General features: G+C 36.7%; 1 protein-coding gene, 1 long non-coding RNA gene and 1 other non-coding gene across 3 annotated transcripts; all 3 read left to right on the top strand.

Moving 5' to 3' along the window:
* Nucleotides 1-443: 443 nt before the first annotated feature.
* LOC125179526 lies at nucleotides 444-2,888 on the top strand. Its single transcript, XR_007157293.1, has 3 exons — nucleotides 444-507; nucleotides 1,394-1,569; nucleotides 2,750-2,888. It is a non-coding gene; the product is annotated as an uncharacterized LOC125179526 (long non-coding RNA).
* A 486-nt stretch (nucleotides 2,889-3,374) lies between these two features.
* Nucleotides 3,375-20,741, top strand: LOC108668022 (Down syndrome cell adhesion molecule-like protein Dscam2). The gene is made up of 21 exons (XM_018155146.2): nucleotides 3,375-3,479; nucleotides 4,265-4,369; nucleotides 5,084-5,204; nucleotides 5,560-5,670; nucleotides 6,221-6,331; nucleotides 7,300-7,441; nucleotides 8,315-8,466; nucleotides 8,966-9,076; nucleotides 9,519-9,725; nucleotides 10,786-10,923; nucleotides 11,339-11,503; nucleotides 13,031-13,177; nucleotides 13,622-13,752; nucleotides 14,249-14,335; nucleotides 14,941-15,250; nucleotides 15,852-16,034; nucleotides 16,616-16,920; nucleotides 17,926-18,121; nucleotides 18,472-18,844; nucleotides 19,198-19,298; nucleotides 19,578-20,741. Exons 1-21 carry the CDS (start codon nucleotides 3,375-3,377, stop codon nucleotides 19,910-19,912), a joined length of 3,636 nt encoding a protein of 1,211 aa, XP_018010635.2. The 3' UTR covers nucleotides 19,913-20,741.
* A 737-nt stretch (nucleotides 20,742-21,478) lies between these two features.
* On the top strand, nucleotides 21,479-21,605 carry LOC125179528. Its single transcript, XR_007157295.1, has one exon. It is a non-coding gene; the product is annotated as a U11 spliceosomal RNA (small nuclear RNA).
* The last annotated feature ends 593 nt before the right edge of the window (nucleotides 21,606-22,198 follow it).

Raw genomic sequence — 22,198 nt, 5'->3', positions numbered from 1 at the left:
ACATTGAGGAATGAAAAAGAATTTTGCTTGAAAAATTAAAATTAACTTTGTAAAGGATAAAGTTGTTCAAATAAGAAATTTTAATTTTTTTCTACAAATCCAAACAGGGCTTCAATGTGGGTTCCAGGCTAAATGTAGGTTTTGTAATTTTTCAATTTTGGATCTTAAGTATCAAAATTTTACAGTGGATGTTTGCGACAAGATTTGCAAAGAAGGGATTATCAAATTTCAAATAATAGAAATCAACTCCTGGCTAACCTTCCAGCTTGCACGTGATATAATATTAAATCTTATTATTGCAAAGGTTACAGATTCATGAATATCTGTGAATAAATTTTGAAGAAATCAACGTCCTAATTTCATACATCAAAGTTTTAAATTAAATTAAAAAGTAAAACTAAATTAATAACTAATAGTCTAAACTAAACCCATCTCCTACCCAGGTTTAAATGCTCCGCGTGACAGGCGTGATGGCAGTTCGCATCACGGCAAAGGTTCAAAAAAAAGGTAATTGTATTATAATCTTAATCAATGTTTGAAATTTTAATTAGTATTTAAGTTTTAGATCAGTTATGTCATCATTTGGTGAATCGCCCGTAGTAATTTAATTTCGATTAATAATGATGAATAATAAAAAAGAAAAATACCAATAAGCTTGCCCATGTAATAAAATTTTGCACAATAAATTTGAGGAATTACCTAATGAAATAATGTATATAATATGGGCAGTAAGAAAGCCAATCTGTTCAGCAGGTAAAAATTTATTACTTAATACGTCATATAAAATTTTATTTATTCCTGACTTTTTATAGCCCACCTAAAATGAACGGGTTAAATAATCACTGCTCACTGTAAATTTTCCCAGTGTGCATTCATCCCCAAGTGGCAAACATGCGAAACTCTTGAATTTATAATAAATTCCCGGGCTGCATGCAGTGCAGGACTAAAGGATACGATGAATTTTTAAAACACTTTTCCATGAATTTCTGATGGCCACCGGACAGGATATCGAGCCTCTGGCAGCATAAAGCTGCTGTCCGTTGCAGATGTCATAAAAAGCCATTAAATATTAAATATTTTGAAATATTTTTTTTCAATAGCAGCAAGGGGGACATTTTTTGAGAAAATTTTCACTCTTCATTTGGTTTGAGCAGTGTAGATTTTTACTTTGTGAGCAAAAATGAAATCAGATCTTTTGCATAACAAATAATCTATCGAATATGCATGGTAGTATTGATTATTTAATTAAATTATTCATAAGACATCGATACATAAGATTACAAATTTCACCAACATAATGAACACCGTTCCAATTTTTTACACTATTCCTACCATTATACTCATGACGAGAAAATTTAAATTTCTGATTCAATTATCATCAATTTCCTCATAGGCTGCCGATGACTCGATATTCATCAAGGAACATGAAATTCAACATTCATCATCGAAGTCGTCGCAACGCTCCTGTACCAGTCTGGGACAGAGTGCCACGGGAGGCATCTGGACTCTGGCAGCACCGTTGCTGTTCACCTCTCATACAGCGTGTAAAAAGCCGATTATACGCAATTAGTGAGTATAAATAGCCTTAAAATAACTATTATTTTCATTATCCCAATAATTTCAAACCCGGAAGAAATTTGAATTGCTCCAGAATGTAAGAAGCCCGGCATATATAATAATTTGGTGGGCGAATATAATCTAAAATTAACCAATATCATCTATATCCAACCGATTTGAAATCGAAATACATTTTGTTGGAGTGATTTGTAAACGGTATTCGAATAATTTGAGTCGGTATACAGGATGGGATTCAGAATAAATCGCAATTTTATTCACACTATTGAAGTAGCAAATGAATTTGTTGTTCATCAAAACTCTAGGCTATAGAAGTAAATAAAATAATTTTCCTTTAGTATATTGATCAATTTATTAGTTAATCGATTTTTTACAATGTTGCTGGAGATATTAACTTAATAATTCTTTAATCTAATTATTTATTAATTTTTTTTAATTTAAATATTTTGTCATCGAATTAACTTTATTAATTATTTAATTAATATTGTTATTAAATAATTTATACTTCTACAGTTTATTTTCAGAATACCAAGTGGTCAAATCGAAATATTTTAAATACATTGGCACGGTATAACATGACCGCAATTTGTGTTTTCGAGTCCTACTTTCACATTCCCGAATAATTGAATCTATTGTTAACTCTACGGAAATTGGTCGTAGTTTATCAGTAACAAAATTTTTATCATCTGAGCGCATTCAAAATTACAACAAGACAACAAGAGGAATGTCTCTGATATAAATTTATGACTTTTTTTCGTTATGAAGAAGTGATACTCAGCTTGTGGACGGATGCGGTATATTTAAAATTATTTGTTTTCTTCCTTGACAGGTGTTTTTTTTTCTGATCAATTCTGAGTAATTTGGTGAAGAACTCAGCCATCAGTTGTTCGCATTAATTTTTCAAAGTTTCAATAAAATATATGAATACAAACATCGGTATAATATTAGTCGTTCACTATCCATTACAATGATTTTTCATAATTTTTCCAATCGTTTGACTATTATATACCGTATATACAGTATTTAACGCATTTACCGTATATACCGCAATAATGCCGTATTCACCGCATTACCGTATATAACGTATTACCTTATATAGCGTAATAATATCGTTTATACCGTAATAATACCATATATACCGTAACAATACCGTATATACCGCTGTACACAACAGGCCAGCGAAGTCGTCAGAAGCGCAGTGGAGGGAAGGTGACGGTGGTGGAGGGAATGGAGGGTATGTTGGTGTGTCCCCTCGGGGGCTACCCTCCCCCTTCCATTTCATGGGCAAGGGATAACATCAGGCTGTCGCATGGTGTGAGGTGTGGCATTTGAAATGATTGCTATTAATATGCATATATGTATTTACATTTTTTAATTATCGGCAATATAATTTCCAACTATGTGGAAGTCATTGATTATTTATCTGCAATCATAATCATTTATCTGCATGCATGTATAGTGATCCAGTTTTCCTCATTCGTTACAACACGTATTTTCTTTTGTGTAAAAATTTTCTAGTAATCGAATACTTAACTAGTCATTTACTTTCATCACCCATTCGATATTATTATCACTACTTATTATAATTAGAACTTGTGAAATAATGTGCGCAAATGTTTCATGGTTGAATGAGATGAGATCAGGTAAAACAAATTTTAAAAAATAATAAATAATATTAACAATAATGAAATGAAAATAATAATATATTACTGATAATAATACTACTAAATATATTAAATATATAAAATATAGCATATGATATGTTTTAAATAATAATTATGTAATGAACTAGATACGCGATGCTGGGCAACGGCAGTCTCATCATCCGGCGCGTGGAGGCCGCGGATGAAGGCCTGTACTTGAGAAATTTGAGCTGTAGTTTGGGTGATTGTGAGAACAAGGAGGTGTTTTCGTAAACATCGTCCCGCAATATGTGATATCGTCTCCCGATACATTTATATCGTCTCGCGATATTAATATCGTCCCGCAATATGTTATATCTTCTCCCAATATATTATTATCGTCTCACGATACATTAATGTCATCCAGCGATATATTAATAACGTCTCGCGATATATTAATATCGTCCCGCAATATGTTATATCTTCTCCCAATATATTATTATCGTCTCACGATACATTAATGTCGTCCAGCGATATATTAATATCGTGTCGTGATATTAATACCATCACGTAATATGTTATATCTTCTCTCGATATATTATTATCGTCTCGCGATACATTAATATCATGTGACAATATGCACTCAGGGCCGCCAAAGATCGGACACTTCGGGTTCCTGAGCGCCCAAGAAGTTTTTCCGACAGTTTTTCTTCTTGAATGGATTATTGTTAATATAAAGATCTTCCGAGATAGAGGAATAACTGCTAGTAGGAAAATCATCATAATAATGAGAATTTATAGCCAGGAATTTAGTGAATAACCCATGAACAGAGTTGTTGTTCGCTGAACCGTGCATTATAATTTAAACTCCATTATGAAGTCTCAATGCTTTGGGTGAATTGTTGAATTGTTCGCTGAATTGCTCGCTGAATTGTTGTTCAGCGAGAACCGTGTATTCTAATTGAAAATCCACTTTAGTGTCTCACTGCTGAAGGTAACGATGATTGTTTTTTTAATAAATGCTTAATTGTAATCAAATAACGGAGATTTTTGTCATTCCATTGCAGGTTTTGGTGTTCCGGGAGCTGGCGGAGCGTCACTCCGGGACATACTCCTGCGTCGTGACCAACATTGCAGGAACTGCCAACCAAACCGCCACTCTCAAAGTTAAGGTGAAAACCTCCTACACTGTCCATTCAAACAATTGCAAATTCATATCATTAATAAATTTCATTAGTCATTAATTATCATTGGTCATTAAATTTTATAAGTCATTAAATTTTATCAGTCATTGAATTTTATTAGTCATTAAATTTCATTAGTCATTAAATTTTATCAGTCATTAAATTTTATTAGTCATTAAATTTCATTAGTCGTTAAATTTTATTAGTCATTAAATTTCATTAGTCATTGAATTTCATTTGTCATTAAATTTCATTAATCATTAAATTTCATTAGTAATTAAATTTCATTAGTCATTAAATTTCATTAGACATTAAATTTCATTAGTCATTCAATTTCATTAGTCATTAAATTTCTTCAGTCACTGCAAATGCAAAGTTCATTATATCCGTTGAAGATTGAAAATCTTATCTTAGAAAAATATAAATGAGTTACCGTGAATCAACCATTCGTGTTTGAATAACGTACGTTCTTCTAACAATAATATTGATTATTGTTTAGCGTGTTGCTGTGCAAACGAGTTGCAAATACCATGGAATAATAAGTCATCAAATACAACAACTCATATTTGATTTGTTTTTTTTTTTTGCGAGAGAATAATCGTGATAAGTTTTACATTGAAAATAAGAAAATAATAACATGCATCCCATTATACCTTACATTACATTACTTGTTTAAGATTTCCCCTTTACATTGGGGTGCAGGTTTCCCCTCGCTGGGTGGTAGAGCCAGTCAATGTGAGGGGACAGGTGGGGGCGATAGTCCCCCTTCACTGCCAGGCTAGAGGGGTGCCGCCCCCCACCATTACGTGGATGAAAGCTGCCGGTAATTCTCATAATCTGATAATCACTAAATGCTAAGGCCTCGGACATTACGAATATAAACACGAATAATAACAGTAAACTGAGAATGCCAAGATAAACGGAAGTTTATGAACAACTTTGTCCGATGAATATAAAACATGCGGCTGTTGGTGACTAATTTCAAATATTCGGAACTTAGTGATTAATCTCTGTAATGTGGTTAATAATTGTCCAGTAATTTCGATAAAAATTCATTTATATAACTTTTAAGTTGCATAATTAAATCCAATAGTAAAAATATTAAGATAAAATGAATCAAATGAAATTCATAAACTTACAGAATTGGATGTCCAAGCTAATTTTTTTTCTTGTCTTAGGAACGGAACCTCAAAATTTCCAACCCCTTCCAATGGGTGTTGTCACCGCGGACCCATACTCCAGCGTGCTGGGGATCTCATCAGCCCATCCCCCTGTTGTGGGCAGCAACGGTAGAGTCAGAACAACAATTTCGCGAATTTGACTCAAATTATACATCTATGTTGCGAATAAATTAGAATTTTTCATCCATTCAATGACTAAATTTTGGAGCTAACACCGACATTTTAACTGCCTCGCGAATTTTACGTAGTTTCACAATCAGCTTCCAGCTGCAATGTAACGACAGCGCTTACCTTCGAAAAAAGGTTATACACTGAACGAAAAAAATAGTGAAAAAACGGTCTTACCGGCGTTCGAGTATATATGCCCGCCGCCCCGTGAAAATGAACCGTTTCGCCATTTTTTTTAGAGGATACTCGGGTTTCTAGTGTAAAATTGGAATAAAAACGGCAACATGGTGTTTATTTTCACGTGCCGGTCGGTTACTGAAACGCCGGTAATACCGTTTAACGGTGATTTTTCTACACAATATGATACCATACAATATTATACTATATACAATATAGTACAATACAATATTATACAATGCTATACTGTATCCTATATATCACCATATATTATCACTATAATATGTCTTATTCTTCAATTGTCTACTGTCAGGCACGCTGTACTTGGGGCGGCTGGAGAAGCGCCACGAAGGCTGGTACTTGTGCCAAGCCAGCAACGGAGTGGGACAGGTGCTATCCCAGCACATCCAGCTGACTGTACTGGGTGAGTGGACGTCCAGCTGACTGTACTGGATGAGTGGACGTCCAGCTGCCTGTAATGGGTGAGTGAACGTCCAGCTGACTGTACTGGGTAAGTGCACGTCCAGCTGACTGTACTGGGTGAGTGCACGTCCAGCTGACTGTACTGGGTGATTGCACGTCCAGCTGACTGTACTGGGTGAGTGCACGTCCAGCTGACTGTACTGGGTGAGTGCACGTCCAGCTGACTATACTGGGTGAGTGCACGTCCAGCTGACTGTACTGGGTGAGTGCACGTCCAGCTGACTGTACTGGGTGAATGGACGTTCAGTTGACTTTACTGGGTGAATAAACGTCCAGCTGACTGTACTGGGTGAGTGGACGGGCATGATAGATATTTGATTTACTATGTCTGAAGACAGATTTAGTGGACTGTCGTGACAGTTAAAGAAAGTTTAAGTCGAAATTTTTAATCCGCTATGGTACAAAATTGCCAAACAGTTGACAGACTTTCAAATTTACGCGTTCAATTTGGATGTTGGATATCGTGGCTCCTAGAAACTACATTCAAGCCACGATATATTGCCAGCTCTGCCTACTCGTATCAAAGATACTAACATCGTGAAATGTAAATACTAGAACATTAGTAATAAATGTACGTACTTTAGTAGATATTTGTATGGCTTAGATTACAAATGGAAACAGATGTGGCAATCAAGTAATATTTATACAAGAAATCAGCAAAAAAAATTTCAATGACTTAAAATATGAAATTTTACTTAATAATAATAATTTGAAAGAGATCTGGCAGACAAACAATTTTTCAACGAGAAATTAATACGTTTTTTTAATGACATAATATGATGCATATTTCTTGATAATAACGATTTAAAACAAATGTGGCAGGCAAGTAATTTTTTTACAATAAGTCAGTAGAGAATATTCTATTACTTTAAAATGTGTTATTTTTTCTTAATAATAATGATTTTACAGCTGGTGCCCAGGTGGTGTCAGTGGGTGGGCAGTTGACTGCGCCTGCTGGGCAGACGACACAGCTGAGGTGTGAGGCTCAGGGCGATCCGCCTGTGACCATCAGCTGGACCACAGCTGGACGACCAGTCATCACGTCTGACAGGTCAGAGGTTATAAAAGTGATAATAATAACATTATTCTCTAATAAGTAATTATAATGATAATATTGTAGGATAATAATAATATTATTGTAATAGGTAATATTATCGATTATAATGATGATATTGTTGGAAACAGCTGGTTACAGAGATTTCAAAGTCTTGTGAAATTCTGAAAGTTGTTCAATCCGTTGGGGTTTCTATAATCATGAATCATGATAATATTATTGAAACCCATCATTAACCTAAATTTAAGAATTTTGTGAGGTTTGGAAAATGGTTCCATCAGTTAAGTTTTCTAATGTAATTTTTGGGTTGTTTTATTGTGCTGTTAGCTGCCGCTTTTATTTGCCGGGAAGTTCCTACATACCGCGTAAACTTTCTAATGTTAAAATAAAAAATAAAGATTCCCTATGCAAGTCAATGTAAACGCAATATTAAACTGAAAGTTCCCCAGTGCCGCTAATTTTTGTATATGTGCGGCAAGATTTATTTCTTAATATGGGTATTCAATCCAAATCAGCTAATCTATAACATAATCTAACAAACTTTTTCACCGAGATCTTCACCCGGTCAATTAGCTTGCTTAGAATTTCAATCTATGAAGTTTTTATCTATTATCTCATTTTTTGGTAACAGAAATTTCAATTACTATGCATGCAATACGCATGCAATTGCACATACACTGGCGCGCAACACGTGAATTAATTTGCACCGATGGAAATTTTTTTATTATTTTCCTTCCATGACATTTAGTTCAAAGTTTATGAACTCTGAGTTAGGCTTTTATAATAATAGCTAATCTAATAAAATTTTCAAAATTTTACCTGTTCAGAGTAATCATAGCTTGTTAATCTTTAAAAATTTGACCTGTTCAGAGTATCCATCGAAGAGAGCAACAGCGCTGCGAACACTGTAGTGTCGGAGCTGACAATACGTCATGTGATGGCTGCTGACGCCGGCCACTACACCTGCACTGCTGTGAACAACCATGCTGCTGACAGCGCTACCTACCGACTCCTGGTATTAGGTAATCCTTCATCAGTATAGCATAGCATAGTATTGCATAGTATAGAATAGCACAGGATAGCATAGTACAGCATAGCATAGTATAGAATAGCATAGCATAGTATGGCATAGCATATCATAGCCTTGGATAGTATGATATAGCATAGCATATTATAGAATAGCATAGCACAGCATAGCATAGCATAGTATAGAATAGCATAGCACAGCATAGAGTTTACAGTGCACATGTACAGCAAAACTAGCTTAGCGCTCGTGATAACGATTAAAAATCATTTAGCTATTACAATCTGAAAACAAATACATTTCTGGTTGTAAAGATAAATGATCTCGCGCAGTAAAATCACACGCCATTTAACATTTTTCTATGAGTACAAATGAGAAGTAAAACATAATTATCGCTAAATATTCTTCAACAGGAATATTGCTTCAATATATACCAAATAATAAATGCTTATCTCCTTGCATTTTAAAAATTCACCATACCTCTTCATTTGAATAAGAACTTCCACACCCGCCGTCTGGGGTGACGGTGAGCCCCAGGGGCAGCAGGGCAGTGCTGGTGCGGTGGTTCACTGAACACACGGGGACGCCTGTAACGCTTCAGTACAGGGGTAACTATTACTTATACATTCATGCATGGATATGATTTGGAATCTAGGGAGTTATGATAAAATATCTAAGTAAAAAATATTTTTTTTTCTTAAATGTCAATAGATAAGAATTAATCGTTGTAAGAATCATTCAATATACATTCAACTGATTATTTCACATTATATTTTTTATTTATAGTTTCATTATTGACTGTCACAAGCGACTAACGAATTCTCATTGATCACCTACAGCAATTGCACCTAAATTTCCGTCTTTATATCTAACAAATATGTTTTGTATTTAGAATTATTTATGAAAATTTTTCAGTATGTGGCTAGGAATAAAAGAGCTTGAGATTATTAGCCGCAAAACATTAAGTTCGCACTCAAGTTATCAACTTGCATATCGAATAACATAAAAAATATAACAATGAGCATTTAATATGCAATGTTCCCGATTCAGTTCTCACTAATGACGGTATCGACAACGGCTTATGGACGAATGTGAGCATCGAAAAACCTGAAGCTGGTGACACCCAAGGTGGTTCACAAACATTCCAGCTACGAGACCTACAGCCAGCTTCTCGATACCAGCTGCAGGTTTTGGCTCGAAATCAATTGGGCACTTCTGCTCCATCTGACATCGTCACTTTTGTGACATGGGAAGAAGGTGAGTATGAAGCTGCAAAAAGACATAAATGCAACGTGCCAATGAAACTTCTTAACGAATACCTTTGAAACTCTTGAAGCAGGTATGAATGGTAGAAAATAAATGATTTACAAAAATCGAGGCGCAGTTTAGTCAAGTTCAAGATAACGGTGAGAGTTCATAATAGCATGTGTTTAACATAGCTTTGCTTACCGTGTTTCTGAGACTACATCTAATTATCGTGACAACATCGTAATAAAATGAAATAAAATATAAATAAATATTAGGTCAACCCTAAATGACCTACTTATGTCTCTCAGGCAACTAACTTTAGTAAACTATTAGCGCAGAGGCCATGAATAAATAACACGGAAAGATATATGTATATTGGCGATCAAATTACAGATTTAATAAAATCAGGGAATAAAGGAGCATAGGCAGAAAATACTGTAAAAAATAAAGAAATAGTATAAATACTAAAGTAAAATGACTGAACTATAAACACAACAACTGGACATTGGCACATCATAAACAAACTTGAATTGAGCAAAATAGTTAATTAATATAGGTAACAGAAAAATAAACAATAATAATTCATGAAACCCGACTAGCCAAATCTTATTATAAACAATCGGTCATACAACTCACTTTAGCCAGCGACGCCGAACATGACAAGACCGAATGTTTCTTACGGATCCTAGAAGTCAGTTTCCATTACCCTAAAATGGTAAAAGATAACTACGGTATTACCCTAAAATTACAAAAAGATTGATACGCAGTAATTGTGAATAAAATATGAATGAGCGGGTTTATTTTGTGACATAAACCAATAAGTAACCCGCTTACAGTACGGCTTGCTACTGGTTAATAATACGGTCTGCCACTGGTTAGTAACATGGCCTTCTTATATGGGTCCTAATGCGTTCGAATATTCAATAACGTCACAAGTTTTTGATTATTAACGTTCCTTATGATGTCATTCCCTTTCTAACTCGGCAGGCTCACAATGCGAAGTGCGCACTTTTATCCCTTCAATTCGACATTCAATGAGAATTTGATAATAATTGATACTAATTGACAGGTTCGCTGGGTGGGGAGCAGTACACCGTGCGGGGACTCGAGCCCGGAGCGCTCTACGAAGTCGCGGTCCGGGCCTTCAACCGCGCGGGCAGCGGTCCGCTCTCATCACCCAGGATCATACGGGCTACACTGCCTGCTCGTGCGTATAGTTCTTATAGAATAGAATAGAATAAAATAGAATTGAATAGAATAGAATAGAATAGAATAGAATAGAATACAATAGAATAGAATAGAAGTGTCGGCGTTGAAGAAATAGGCCCATGGCCTGTTGCCGATTCTTGAACTTTTCGTGACTTGATTCACAAGGGATCCGGCCTTTGGAACCCGATCTTTCCATAGCTGACGATTGATTGAGATAGCTGCTGGACTTATTGCCTGGTCCGTAATTTGCTAGGCATTTTAAGACTGAACATATGCTCCTGCATAGCTTCGTCTAATCTTCGAACAATTTTGATGATTTCCATTTAAATGAGTAATTGCGGACAAGACTTTAATATTTATTTAGTGAACAGACAATCGGAAATTAAAACTTAATGTAATCATGACCTGCTCAGCCCCCCGCTGCCCCCCCACTGGAGTGACGTGTCGGGGTTCAGGTCCCTCGTTGGTGAGAGTCACGTGGGACCCTCCCTCGGCCTCATGCTCGTCTCCCCTCGAGATGGGGTACAGCCTCACCCTCACCCCCAGCCCGAACTCACCATCGTTCCATCGCAACTATGGTCAGCTCATACATCTTGCATTGTAATAATTGGCAGACTTTAATGCATTATTAGTAATTACAATATTATTATTATTATTATTATTCCACGAAGAGATTGTCGTGGCCTCTCGTTCAGATCGAACTTCGAGGGCACGTTACAAGTGGCTAAAAAAGACACGAGAGGATAATACAAATACATATACAATAATGCGACAATAATAATGCAGTATCTTAATGCGCGATATATTGCACGGTTACATTGTCTTGCTATATATCAAAGGTTGACACGTACAAATAGTCTTAAATTGAGTGAATCATGCTATGATATGAATGGTGTTCTTTTAAGTATATTATTTTATGAATGGGTTAGTAGTAACAGGTGGAATTTATATCGCGTACGAATTTGAACGGAGTTTATATTTTGAAAACGTGATTGCATTGGTACTTGCAGTTATATTTTTGAAGTTAAACCATTTATATAACATTAACTCTTAATTAATAAACTCAACACATGCTTAAATTGTTGAAACGCGATTGAACTGAATTTGACAATATATTGATATGTACACACGGTGTTCTAGTAAGTTGTCTTGCTACGGCTGGTTCAGTAGTAACGAGTGCAATAGATAACTAAAAAATTGATACATAGAAATGATGTTCTTTTATAAGTGTATAATGCTATTAATAAAGCTTAATAATTGAATAACTAGCGCGATTAATAAGACAGACATTGGTCACATGCAGGAAGCATGTGACCTAATAGATAACTAAAATATTAATACATACAAATGATCATATTCTATTTGTATAATGCTGTGTATATAGCTTAATACTTGAATAAAGAGTTCACCTGCTAAGGCAAGCATTGGTCATATGCAGGAAGCATGTGACCTAATACATAACTAAAATATTGATACATGTAATTGTTCTTGTTCAAGTGTATAATGCTATGTATATAGCTTAATACTTGAATAAAGAGCTCAATTAATAAGGCCAACATTGGCCACATGCAAGACGCATGTAACCTAATAGATAACCAAAATATTGATACATGTAAATTATGTTGTTCAAATTTATAATTCTATCTATATAGTTTAATACGTGAATAAAGAGTGTAATTAAGAAGGCAAACATTGTCACATGCAAGACGCATGTAACCTAATAGATAACTAAAATATTGATACATGTAAATTATGTTGTTCAAATTTATAATGCTATCTATATAGCTTAATACTTGAATAAAGAGTTCACTTGATAAGGCAAACATTGGCCACATGCGGAAAGCATGTGACCTAACAGATAACTAAAATATTGATACATGTAAATTATGTTGTTCAAATTTATAATGCTATGTATTTGTTTAATACTTGAATAAAGAGTGCAATTAAGAAGGCAAGCATTGGTCACATGCAGGAAGCATGTGACCTAATACATAACTAAAATATTGATCATATAAATGTTGTTGTTCAAGTGTATAATGCTATGTATTTAGTTTAATACTTAAATAACGAGTGCAATTAATAAGGCAAACATTTGTCACATGCAGGAAGTATCGAGGCCACGACGACGAACCTGGAGAAGAGCGTCTCAGGCTTACCGCCCGCCAGCAACGTGAGCGTGCGCGTGCGAGCTGTTAATGAACGCGGCACTAGCGCCCCTTCTGCTGCCGTACACTGCACCACTGCTGATGGTGGTGAGGCGGGGTGCTGTCGTGGTGTGGTGGTGTGGTGGTGATGGTGAGACGGGGTGCTGTCGTGGTGTGGTGTGCTGTCGTGGTGTGGTGGTGTCGTGGTGTGGTGGTGTGGTGGTGTGGTGGTGGTGTTGTGGTGGTGTTGTGGTGGTGTTGTGGTGGTGCTGAGGTGTGGTGATGATGCTGAGGCCTTGTCCATGGGCCGAGTTGTTGTCGTGGTGAAAATGTTGAGGTGATGTGAGTTTGTTTAAGTTATACACTAGACTTTGCTGATTAAACTAAACTATTATTCGATTGGTGACATGATAGTTGTGAAATGAAAGGATGGAGGGGAGAGTGAGTCATGCGCATTGTACAGCAGATATGACAGTATGAATTTATATTAAAAAAACTAATAGCTGGAAATCCTGATTAACACTTGCAACGATTATATTCCCACGAATCCAGTGCCAGGTCCCCCAGCAAGAGTGAAGGCGGTGGCCACCAGCCCCACGTCTGTGGTGGTGAGCTGGTCGCCCCCTGCACCGAGTACAGGAACCATCCTGCACTACACCATCCACACGCACTCACCAGCACAGGTATCATCATTATTATTATCATAATTAATCTTGTCATTATTAATAATATTATTGGTATTTTTGTTATATTATTATTCTTATCTTTAATACTATTATTACTATTATTATTATCATTAATATTATAATTATTATCATTTGTATTATTATTAGTATTATTATAGTAATTCAGTAATTACAGGACATATGAAAATCAATATCCAATTTATACCAATAGCGTTCTACCGCAACTTCGGCCATATATTGTCAGGTTGCCTTATCATATCTAAGATATTTGTGTAAAGAAATCAGTAAATCTATTTTATTCACCCGTGCGTAAATTTAACAATTTTAGAACCTATTTTCAAACCACATAATATCCCGGAAACGTACATTTCGATTTATCCTAGCACGACCTTTCTCTGAAAATGTAATTCATAATAAAATTATGCCTTCGTTATACCCAATTCATATAAATTTATATAAGAGATGAACATAATTATATTTTCTGATATTCCAGGGTCGTCAACGCGAGGTGGTGGGGGGCGGGCTGGGTCAGCCCACGTGGCGGGAGGTGCCGGCTCTCTTCACTGGCACGCCACTTCAGGTGCAAATATTAAAATAACTAACTCAGTACTCCCTTCAGTGAGTGACAGAGAGCGCATTTTCTCGTCGACGAAAACTTGAGGTCACGGACGGACAGACAGACGGACAGACGGACGGACATGGCGAGCACAAAGCGCCTTTTTTCCATTAATGAGAAAATACGCTAAAAAGCAATATGCCGTTAACCATAATTTAATAAGTCAATTGCTAATTCTTCGAAAATCGGAGTCTTCTTAGATAATTAGAATTTGCTTACATCATTGAAGGCTTCAGAATGTAATGATTCCATTTGTTTCTCGTTATGAAAGCACATTGAAGCCCCAAACAGTTAAAACACATTTCCCGATATTGGCTATAACTTTAAACTTTACAGAATAAACTTTACAGCTTACATATGCAAGCAAACTAACTTCATCCCATAAAAACTAACTTCATCTAACAACAACAACTTTACTTTCAACCCTGGATAACATTAGACCGTTAAGATTGCTATTACCTCTTGTATGACACACGCGACTCAGAAACGGTAAAACATTAGAATTGATCAGCTCATGTAATAAAAATGTGTATACTTTTTTCTTAGATTTGAAACGTACTCACAAATAGTTAATAATGTTTATTTTTGTGACCGCGACATCATCTGCAGGGGAAGGCCCTTCTTCCCCAGTCGTACAAGTGACTCCCCAGCTTCTGGGGGAACAGCCTCTCCTTATTCTGACGGGGGAGGAGGTGTGGGGGGTGCTCAAGGGGGGCTCAGTAACCCTGGGGTGTAGGGTTCTGGGAACCCCACACCCCAACCTACGTTGGATGAAAACCAACCCCAACGTCAGGGGCAGCACCGGGGTTGGGGGAAGTGTACAAGTAGGAGGGTCTGAAAATGAGAAAATATTACTTGGAGGAGACCTGCACATATCAGGTGAGAATATATAGCTTCTCTATATATTCATGTATAGTGATATATATAATGTATTATATATTCATAGCTTCTTTGCTTCTTTGATCAGTTCGGAGCCATTTATCTACAAGTATTCGTCAATTTATATAAATGTACAAGAATTGCGTGCATCATAAATTGAGCATTTATTTTATGGAACATAGTTGAATTGCTAATTCAATATATTTGTATCCGAACCACGCTGAATCCCTTATCAAATCAATCACAATAGCCAAAATGCATTACTTATACCAAACAATAAGGAAAACCTCGTAAAAACCTCATTTAGTCCACAATCACAATGACGATCATAAATTATTTTCATCCATTCATTGATTCAACGATCCTGGCCGGCCTATAATAGTCGAAAATGACAAATGCAATTATATTATAAATTCACTATCCATCGATACACCAAGTACACTTAGAAAAATGCATGTGTCATACTGTTCAAAAACTAACACATTTTCTGCACGTATCTCTAATACGCCATTTTGCCAGTCTAAACTGGAAGTATGACTCACACAAGAACAAAAAGTGCATTGACATTTGTACAAAGCATCACTAATTTCCATGTGTGCAGACATCCAGGAGTCAAGTAACTACTCTTGTCACGTCCACAACTCGGCGGGGTCTGACCACGTCACCCACGCCGTCCTGGTCGTCACGTCCCCGTCAGCGCCGCTGCTCAGGGTGGTCCACACGTCACACTCGTCCCTCAACATCTCCATCGTCACCCAGGAGGACGGAGGCGCTCCTGTTCTGGGTATGAAATTTGAGTAAAAATGAGTAAAAAATGAAGATTTTCTGGCAGGCATATTACTAATATCAGAATATTTTATAATTCACCTTCTTCATAGTACAGTAAATACTTCATACTTGAAGAAAAACGTCACTTCTATTACAACTAGAACTATTAGATAAACATTTCAAGATATCTGTAGCAATTTCTGTAGTTAGATAGTAATACTCATATACCTATACAATATTTAGGCCTAATATTGCTTCACCATTGAATTATTATTGGTAGCGCAGTCACCTCCATGAATAACATCAAGAGTTTTAACTCATCTATAATTAATTCGAAAATGTTTAAATAGTTCAATTTCTCCTATACTATAGTGTATTTTGCGTTACAAAAAATCGCAGTTTAATTTGGAAAAGCTCAACAAATTTGTATTTTTAGACTCTGGAACAAACATTTTGAAATATCAACTATCACTATGAACTAAAATTTCAATTTTCAGGCCACACAATCTACTACCATCAACCTACTTTACAGACCATCTGTAAAGTAGGTTGACCTACTACTTTACAGGCCACACCTACTACCATTCTGCTTTACAGGCCACACAATCTACTACCGGCAACCATCAGGATCGTGGGAGGAGTTGTCCGTAGTCCCAGGTCCGGAGTCTGGCCACAGCAGCGCGGTTCTCAACTACCTACCGTGCGGTACTCAGTTCCACATCTACGGTACGAGTGTCAACACACACGGTACCTCACCAGCCAGTGCCGTGCTGGTCACAACCACGGCTGGCAAGACTCCTGGAAGACCTGCTGTCAATGAACTCATTGAAGTAAATGAGACGTGTATCACGTTGAGGCTTTACACCTGGCCTGAGCGAGGATGTCCCATCACATCATGGAAGGTATGTGATGCTCTTGCATCATACCTTGATGGGTTATGTAGTAGACACGAAAAATGAACACATCATGGAAGGTATGATGCTCTTGCTTGGGGGTAATGTAGTAGACACGAAAAAGGAATTTAAATTGATACTTATAATCTATATTGAATTTATTGTTTTAATTATTAAAAGATGTTTCTTTAGAGGTGTTGAAATCGCCTAATCAAATTTGATCAGCTGTCTATCAAAGGCATATATGATACATATATAGGTTATGAGATTGATACTCATAATCTATGCATGTATCATATGGCTTTGATAGACGGCTGATAAAATTTTATTAAGGAATCTCAACATCTCTAAAAATAACAACTCGTAATAATTAAAACAATAAATTTGGCACGTATGTCTACTAGGTGAAATTAAACAAAAGAAAACAATACTTCAATGTTTAATTGTTCATATCATAAAAAAACACGTGTTTGAAATCCATGCAAAATAATCATAGTTCATAACTCTTATGCATTGTTTCGCGCATATCCAATGCATATAATCGTAGTGCATCGCTCACGCATGTTGCACATAAGCGTATAGCATCGCGCGCATATAATCATACTGCATTGTCCATGTATAATGCATACAATCAAATGCAGCGCGCATATGTCCAATGCATATAATCATTATACATCACGCATATTTACTGCATATAATCAAAATGCATCACGCATACATGATGCATATAATCACAATGCATCGCGCCTACATGATGCATATAATCATAATGCATCGTGCATATACATTCCATAGAATTGCAATCCATCGAACATACATGATGCATATGATTATAATGCATCGTGCATATAAATTGCATATGATTATAATGCATCGTGCATATAAATTGCATATAACCATAATGCATCGCACGTATGTAATTCATATAATTATACTGTATCGCAAATGTGTAATGCATATAATCATAATGCATCGCGCATACATGATGCATATAATCATGACGCATCTGGGCAGGTGGAGCAGCAACATGAGGACGGACAGTTCCGGGACTGGCAGATCATCGGGTCTCCCATCACTCGGGACACACAAGATATCGGTCTGTGTGGGATCAGGGACGGCTCTCGGTACCGGTACCGCATTGCGGCCATGTCTGAACCGGGACCTACTACTGCCATATACCGGGTCATCTTAGACCCAGTCGATCCTTTTGGTAAGGAGAATCGTTACTTAAATCCGAATTAAATTACAAAAGAAAAGTATACTCGGCCGTAAATAAATATATGTCTTCGAATTATATACAATGACTTTGTGGACACGTAACACGTAAAATTGGGGAACGCATTCGAATAATATTTTCATCATTTTTATTTATTTATCAAGTTGCCTATCATGTTTTAGATTTTTTTTTAAGTCAATCGTTCTAATATCCGTTGGATGCATGAACGCATGCCAACTTAAAATTGGGTCTCAATTTATGATTACATTGAAATTTTTACTGTTATCGATAACAGAGCATATTAATCCTTCTCTGAGAAATTATTTTTTTCTTCCGGATCGCAGACAGTTCACGGAGGACAAGTTCAATCCATGAAGTTTCGATAGCTGAGCCCGGTTCCGATGGTTCGATCTTCGACGTTCACTTCATCGCTGGCGCTATCAGCGCGGTTCTGCTCACAGCCGCCTGCGTGATCTGCGTCAGCCTTGCATGCTTGCGACGTCACGTCTTCTTCAGGAGACAGCGCCCTCTGAGCACCAGCAGCAAGGAAGAGCTCAGCAGTAGTAAGATTTATGCGTCTTTGAGGTCCACCAAAGGAAGAAAATCTTCTGTGTCGACGCCTGTTAAAAGTGGCAAGAGCAAAAGCATCGCTTCACTTGGCTCCCAGGACTCCTACGGAAATGATTCCTATGAAATTTGTCCCTATGCCACTTACGGGTGAGGAGTTTGTATGACCATGAAAACAGAAATAGGATAGTAAATTTATAATAGTTTTGTAAAAATCAAATTCATCAATTGCATGATTGCTAAATTAAACGTATTTCCGTAATTATTGGTCTAATTTCTGCTTCTATGATTAAAATAAATGTATTGCTAGGCGAATTATTCCTAAGAGGATTAATCCGAATATACAATTTCAGTATACAAATAAATAAAAATTAACTGTATTCAAGATTCAATTTCATCGGCGAATGAGGATAAACCGCTTTTAAAATAAATTTGTATTATTTACAACCCTAAGTTGTAATTAGCCTTCAACAAGTAGATTCCTAAGCCCGATCGTCTTGCAGTCAGGAGGACCAAGCGACGCTGCAGTACGGGCTGAGCGTGCACTCACAGATCTCAGGCACGCGCGAGTGTATGGCGGCGGCGCGGACCTGGGACGAGACTGGTAATTCGCGCAGTTCATAGATGCCCTTATTTATGATTAGTATCTTCTTATCATGTTAATAATGACAACAATCTTCGTTGTCATTAATATCAAAAACAATCTTCGTTATCTTTAATAATGACAACAATCTTCGTTGTCATTCGTTAACAACGTTAACAACGTTAACTTCGTTAACACTTTTAGAAACCTCAAATATTGTGAGTTGGTAGTGGGATACTGTGTTTAAAACAACCAAAGCAACACTCCTACAGAAGGCACAAATCTTTTCTTTACCTACAGACGTCAGCTTTAAAACAGAGAGAAATCCTGACAAAAGGAGCCTCCGGCGACCTCCTGCCGATTCCAAGCAGCGCGAACCCACAGATGGGGAGCTTTGGGTGCACATGGAGGACCCCGAGAGCTACGATGGCGATGTCAATCCTCCGTGCAAGACAGACGAGTCCAGCTCTGAAGGATATGGCGGCCGGCAGACGCCGTTCCCGCAGTTCGAGCGGCAGCACTATGAGCCGGTGCAGCGGCGGCAACAGTATGGCTTTGATCAACAACAAATAAAGCCACGGCCGCAACAGAAACTTCCCACTATGGCTTCCGATGTAGTCAAGGCCAAAAAATAAACTTTTAAACTAGTACGATGTTTGTGATAAATTGTCGGCCAAAACAATAATTGTCGATAATGTACTCGTTTGCAATTCGGCCTGATAACTTCACTGGTCGTGAATTCTTTGTAACACTCGAATGTTCATAAATGATCGATGTCTCCAATGTTCATAAATGATCGATGTCATGAACGTTGATTTTGTGTCTTCCCTATGCCTGGAAACGTTTCTCATTCTCACCCTGTCGTGTTAATGTTATTACTCCTATAATTTCCCGCTGAATCAAGGCATCCGCTGTTATTATGTGTTGAATTTGGCTTCAATGATAAATTCGAATATACTATTTCTCAAAACGTTAATACTGAATTGTTTACAAAAATACATTTTCATGTGCGTCTATCACAATGATGTAAATATTATTGAATTTATGAGACTTTGAACTCAAATCTCCCTTCGAAGACATTTCATCTATCAGGTCCCATATGAATAGTCCTTTGGCCCAAGAACGACTGAAAGCTTAAGTTCAGAACCTAGGACTTAGGAGCACACCCATCTCGTAGAAATAAAAAAAGTTGCAATTAAAAGACGCTAGCAACCTTGTAAATACCATTTAATATGTTTTAAGTTACAACGATTAAATAAATTTTACAAGAAAATAATATGTTCACTATCGATGTTTAGTTATTTTCCAACTACTCTATAATAATTCCCATATGCATAAACAACCAATTATTACTCGCTTGGGAACACACAGTATTTCCTACTAATGACACGACTGATTTTCTTTAGTTTAAAGAAAATAGACAGTAAATTTTATCGGCTACTTATCTACTTTACCAAATTTTAATAATTATCATGAATATCATTTTGCACAGCTTAAAATTGGTAGTAAACCCTATTTGAAAATACTTATATTATCAGTCTGCTTATATCGCAAGTTCACAAGGAATTTATAGGCGCTTGGGAACACACGTTTTCAATATCGATATGGTGAATTTGCTTGGTGTTTTCTTTGCTTTTAAATTCCTATTAGAAAATCTGCCACTAATTTAATTATGGAAATGTCTGAACTAATAGTGGGAGAATAATTTTTTCAATTTCATACTTTCCCTCCATTTCTGGGAAAACGAAAGAAGATTATTGCAACTGCCTGTAGGCTGTAACTGTAACAGAACAGACTTGGTCTTTCAGCCATGCTGCCACGATCATGCCATGAACATATGAAAATATTAAGTAATCATAACACGTCGATTGTGCTTTTATTGTTGTTCCAATGTGTTGTAAGTACCTCTATCCCACCCCAATTAGAAGATTTGTCTCAAATTTCCCCGTCGCTCTCGAAGCGATATTACTTGTGTTACCCTTCAAAAGAAACAGCATCGATCATTCCTGTATCTATCTAAGTATCTTTTTTTATCATCCAAAAAAAATCTCAAACAGCGATTAAAAATTATTATTTACCTAAAATTTTGTGGAAAAACTCGTAATAATCCCAAATTTTGAGAATTAATAGACAAATGTCGCTCATCACTAAATTACTTGTACGAAAATTTCCTCGGTCAAGAAATGGTCCGATAGTGATTAATAAAGGGTGCTTCCTATACTCTATGGGACACTGGGCTAGTCTCAGTGGGGTATGGCTATCAAGACATACCCAGCATGTAATCTTTTGAATGAGGGAAGTTCGGACGACTTGTCGCTGGACGCCCTCTAAGAATTCTACTTGCGTCGTCTAATTAAAGCAGGTTAGAGCGATTTAATGTCATATTATAGGATCTTGGAGAGGGTGGGTTCACTCTGGAGAACTTCAAAAGACGACTGGACGTGTTCCTGAGCAATATCCCAGATCGTCCGCTCCTGCAACACTACCAGCGGCGAGGAGCAAGTATCAGCTGTCCCATATGAGGACAGGTGCCCGATAGCCGAAGGCGGCGATCCATCGTGGCCCTAGGTCCGAAACATATACCAAGGAATAATGGAAATAATCAGACTTTGAGGGACTTCGTTCTTCAAGGGACTTATAGAAAAGTTCACAATGCAAATAAAATTCATTCGCGTAACTTGGCAGTAACGTTGCTTGAAAATATATTTACCTGCGAAACAAAAACCTAGAATTTCAAACTTCCACGATAGTTGAAGGGACTACTGGAACGTCGTTCGAGAATAGGAGAAAGCTGAGTATAAAATAAAATTAAATAATAAAAATGATTATTTGTGGCGGCTTTTTGGAAAAATTACCCAAGGAATAATCTAACTTACACTCTTTCTCAAGACTTTGATATTTATGACTATTAGAGACTTCAA

This window comes from Hyalella azteca, unplaced genomic scaffold (genome assembly GCF_000764305.2).
Source record: "Hyalella azteca isolate HAZT.00-mixed unplaced genomic scaffold, Hazt_2.0.2 contig2426, whole genome shotgun sequence".
NCBI lineage: Eukaryota > Metazoa > Arthropoda > Malacostraca > Amphipoda > Hyalellidae > Hyalella > Hyalella azteca.
This window is presented reverse-complemented; position numbering and strand designations above follow the sequence as displayed.

Excerpts from the sequence above, each read along its gene's own strand:
- LOC108668022 (XM_018155146.2), top strand. The coding sequence starts at position 3,375 with ATGCTGGGCAACGGCAGTCTCATCATCCGGCGCGTGGAGGCCGCGGAT. Across the intron at positions 6,332-7,299 it reads CATCCAGCTGACTGTACTGG|CTGGTGCCCAGGTGGTGTCA; the intron begins GTGAGTGGACGT and ends ATGATTTTACAG. Across the intron at positions 16,035-16,615 it reads CGGAGGCGCTCCTGTTCTGG|GCCACACAATCTACTACCGG; the intron begins GTATGAAATTTG and ends TCTGCTTTACAG.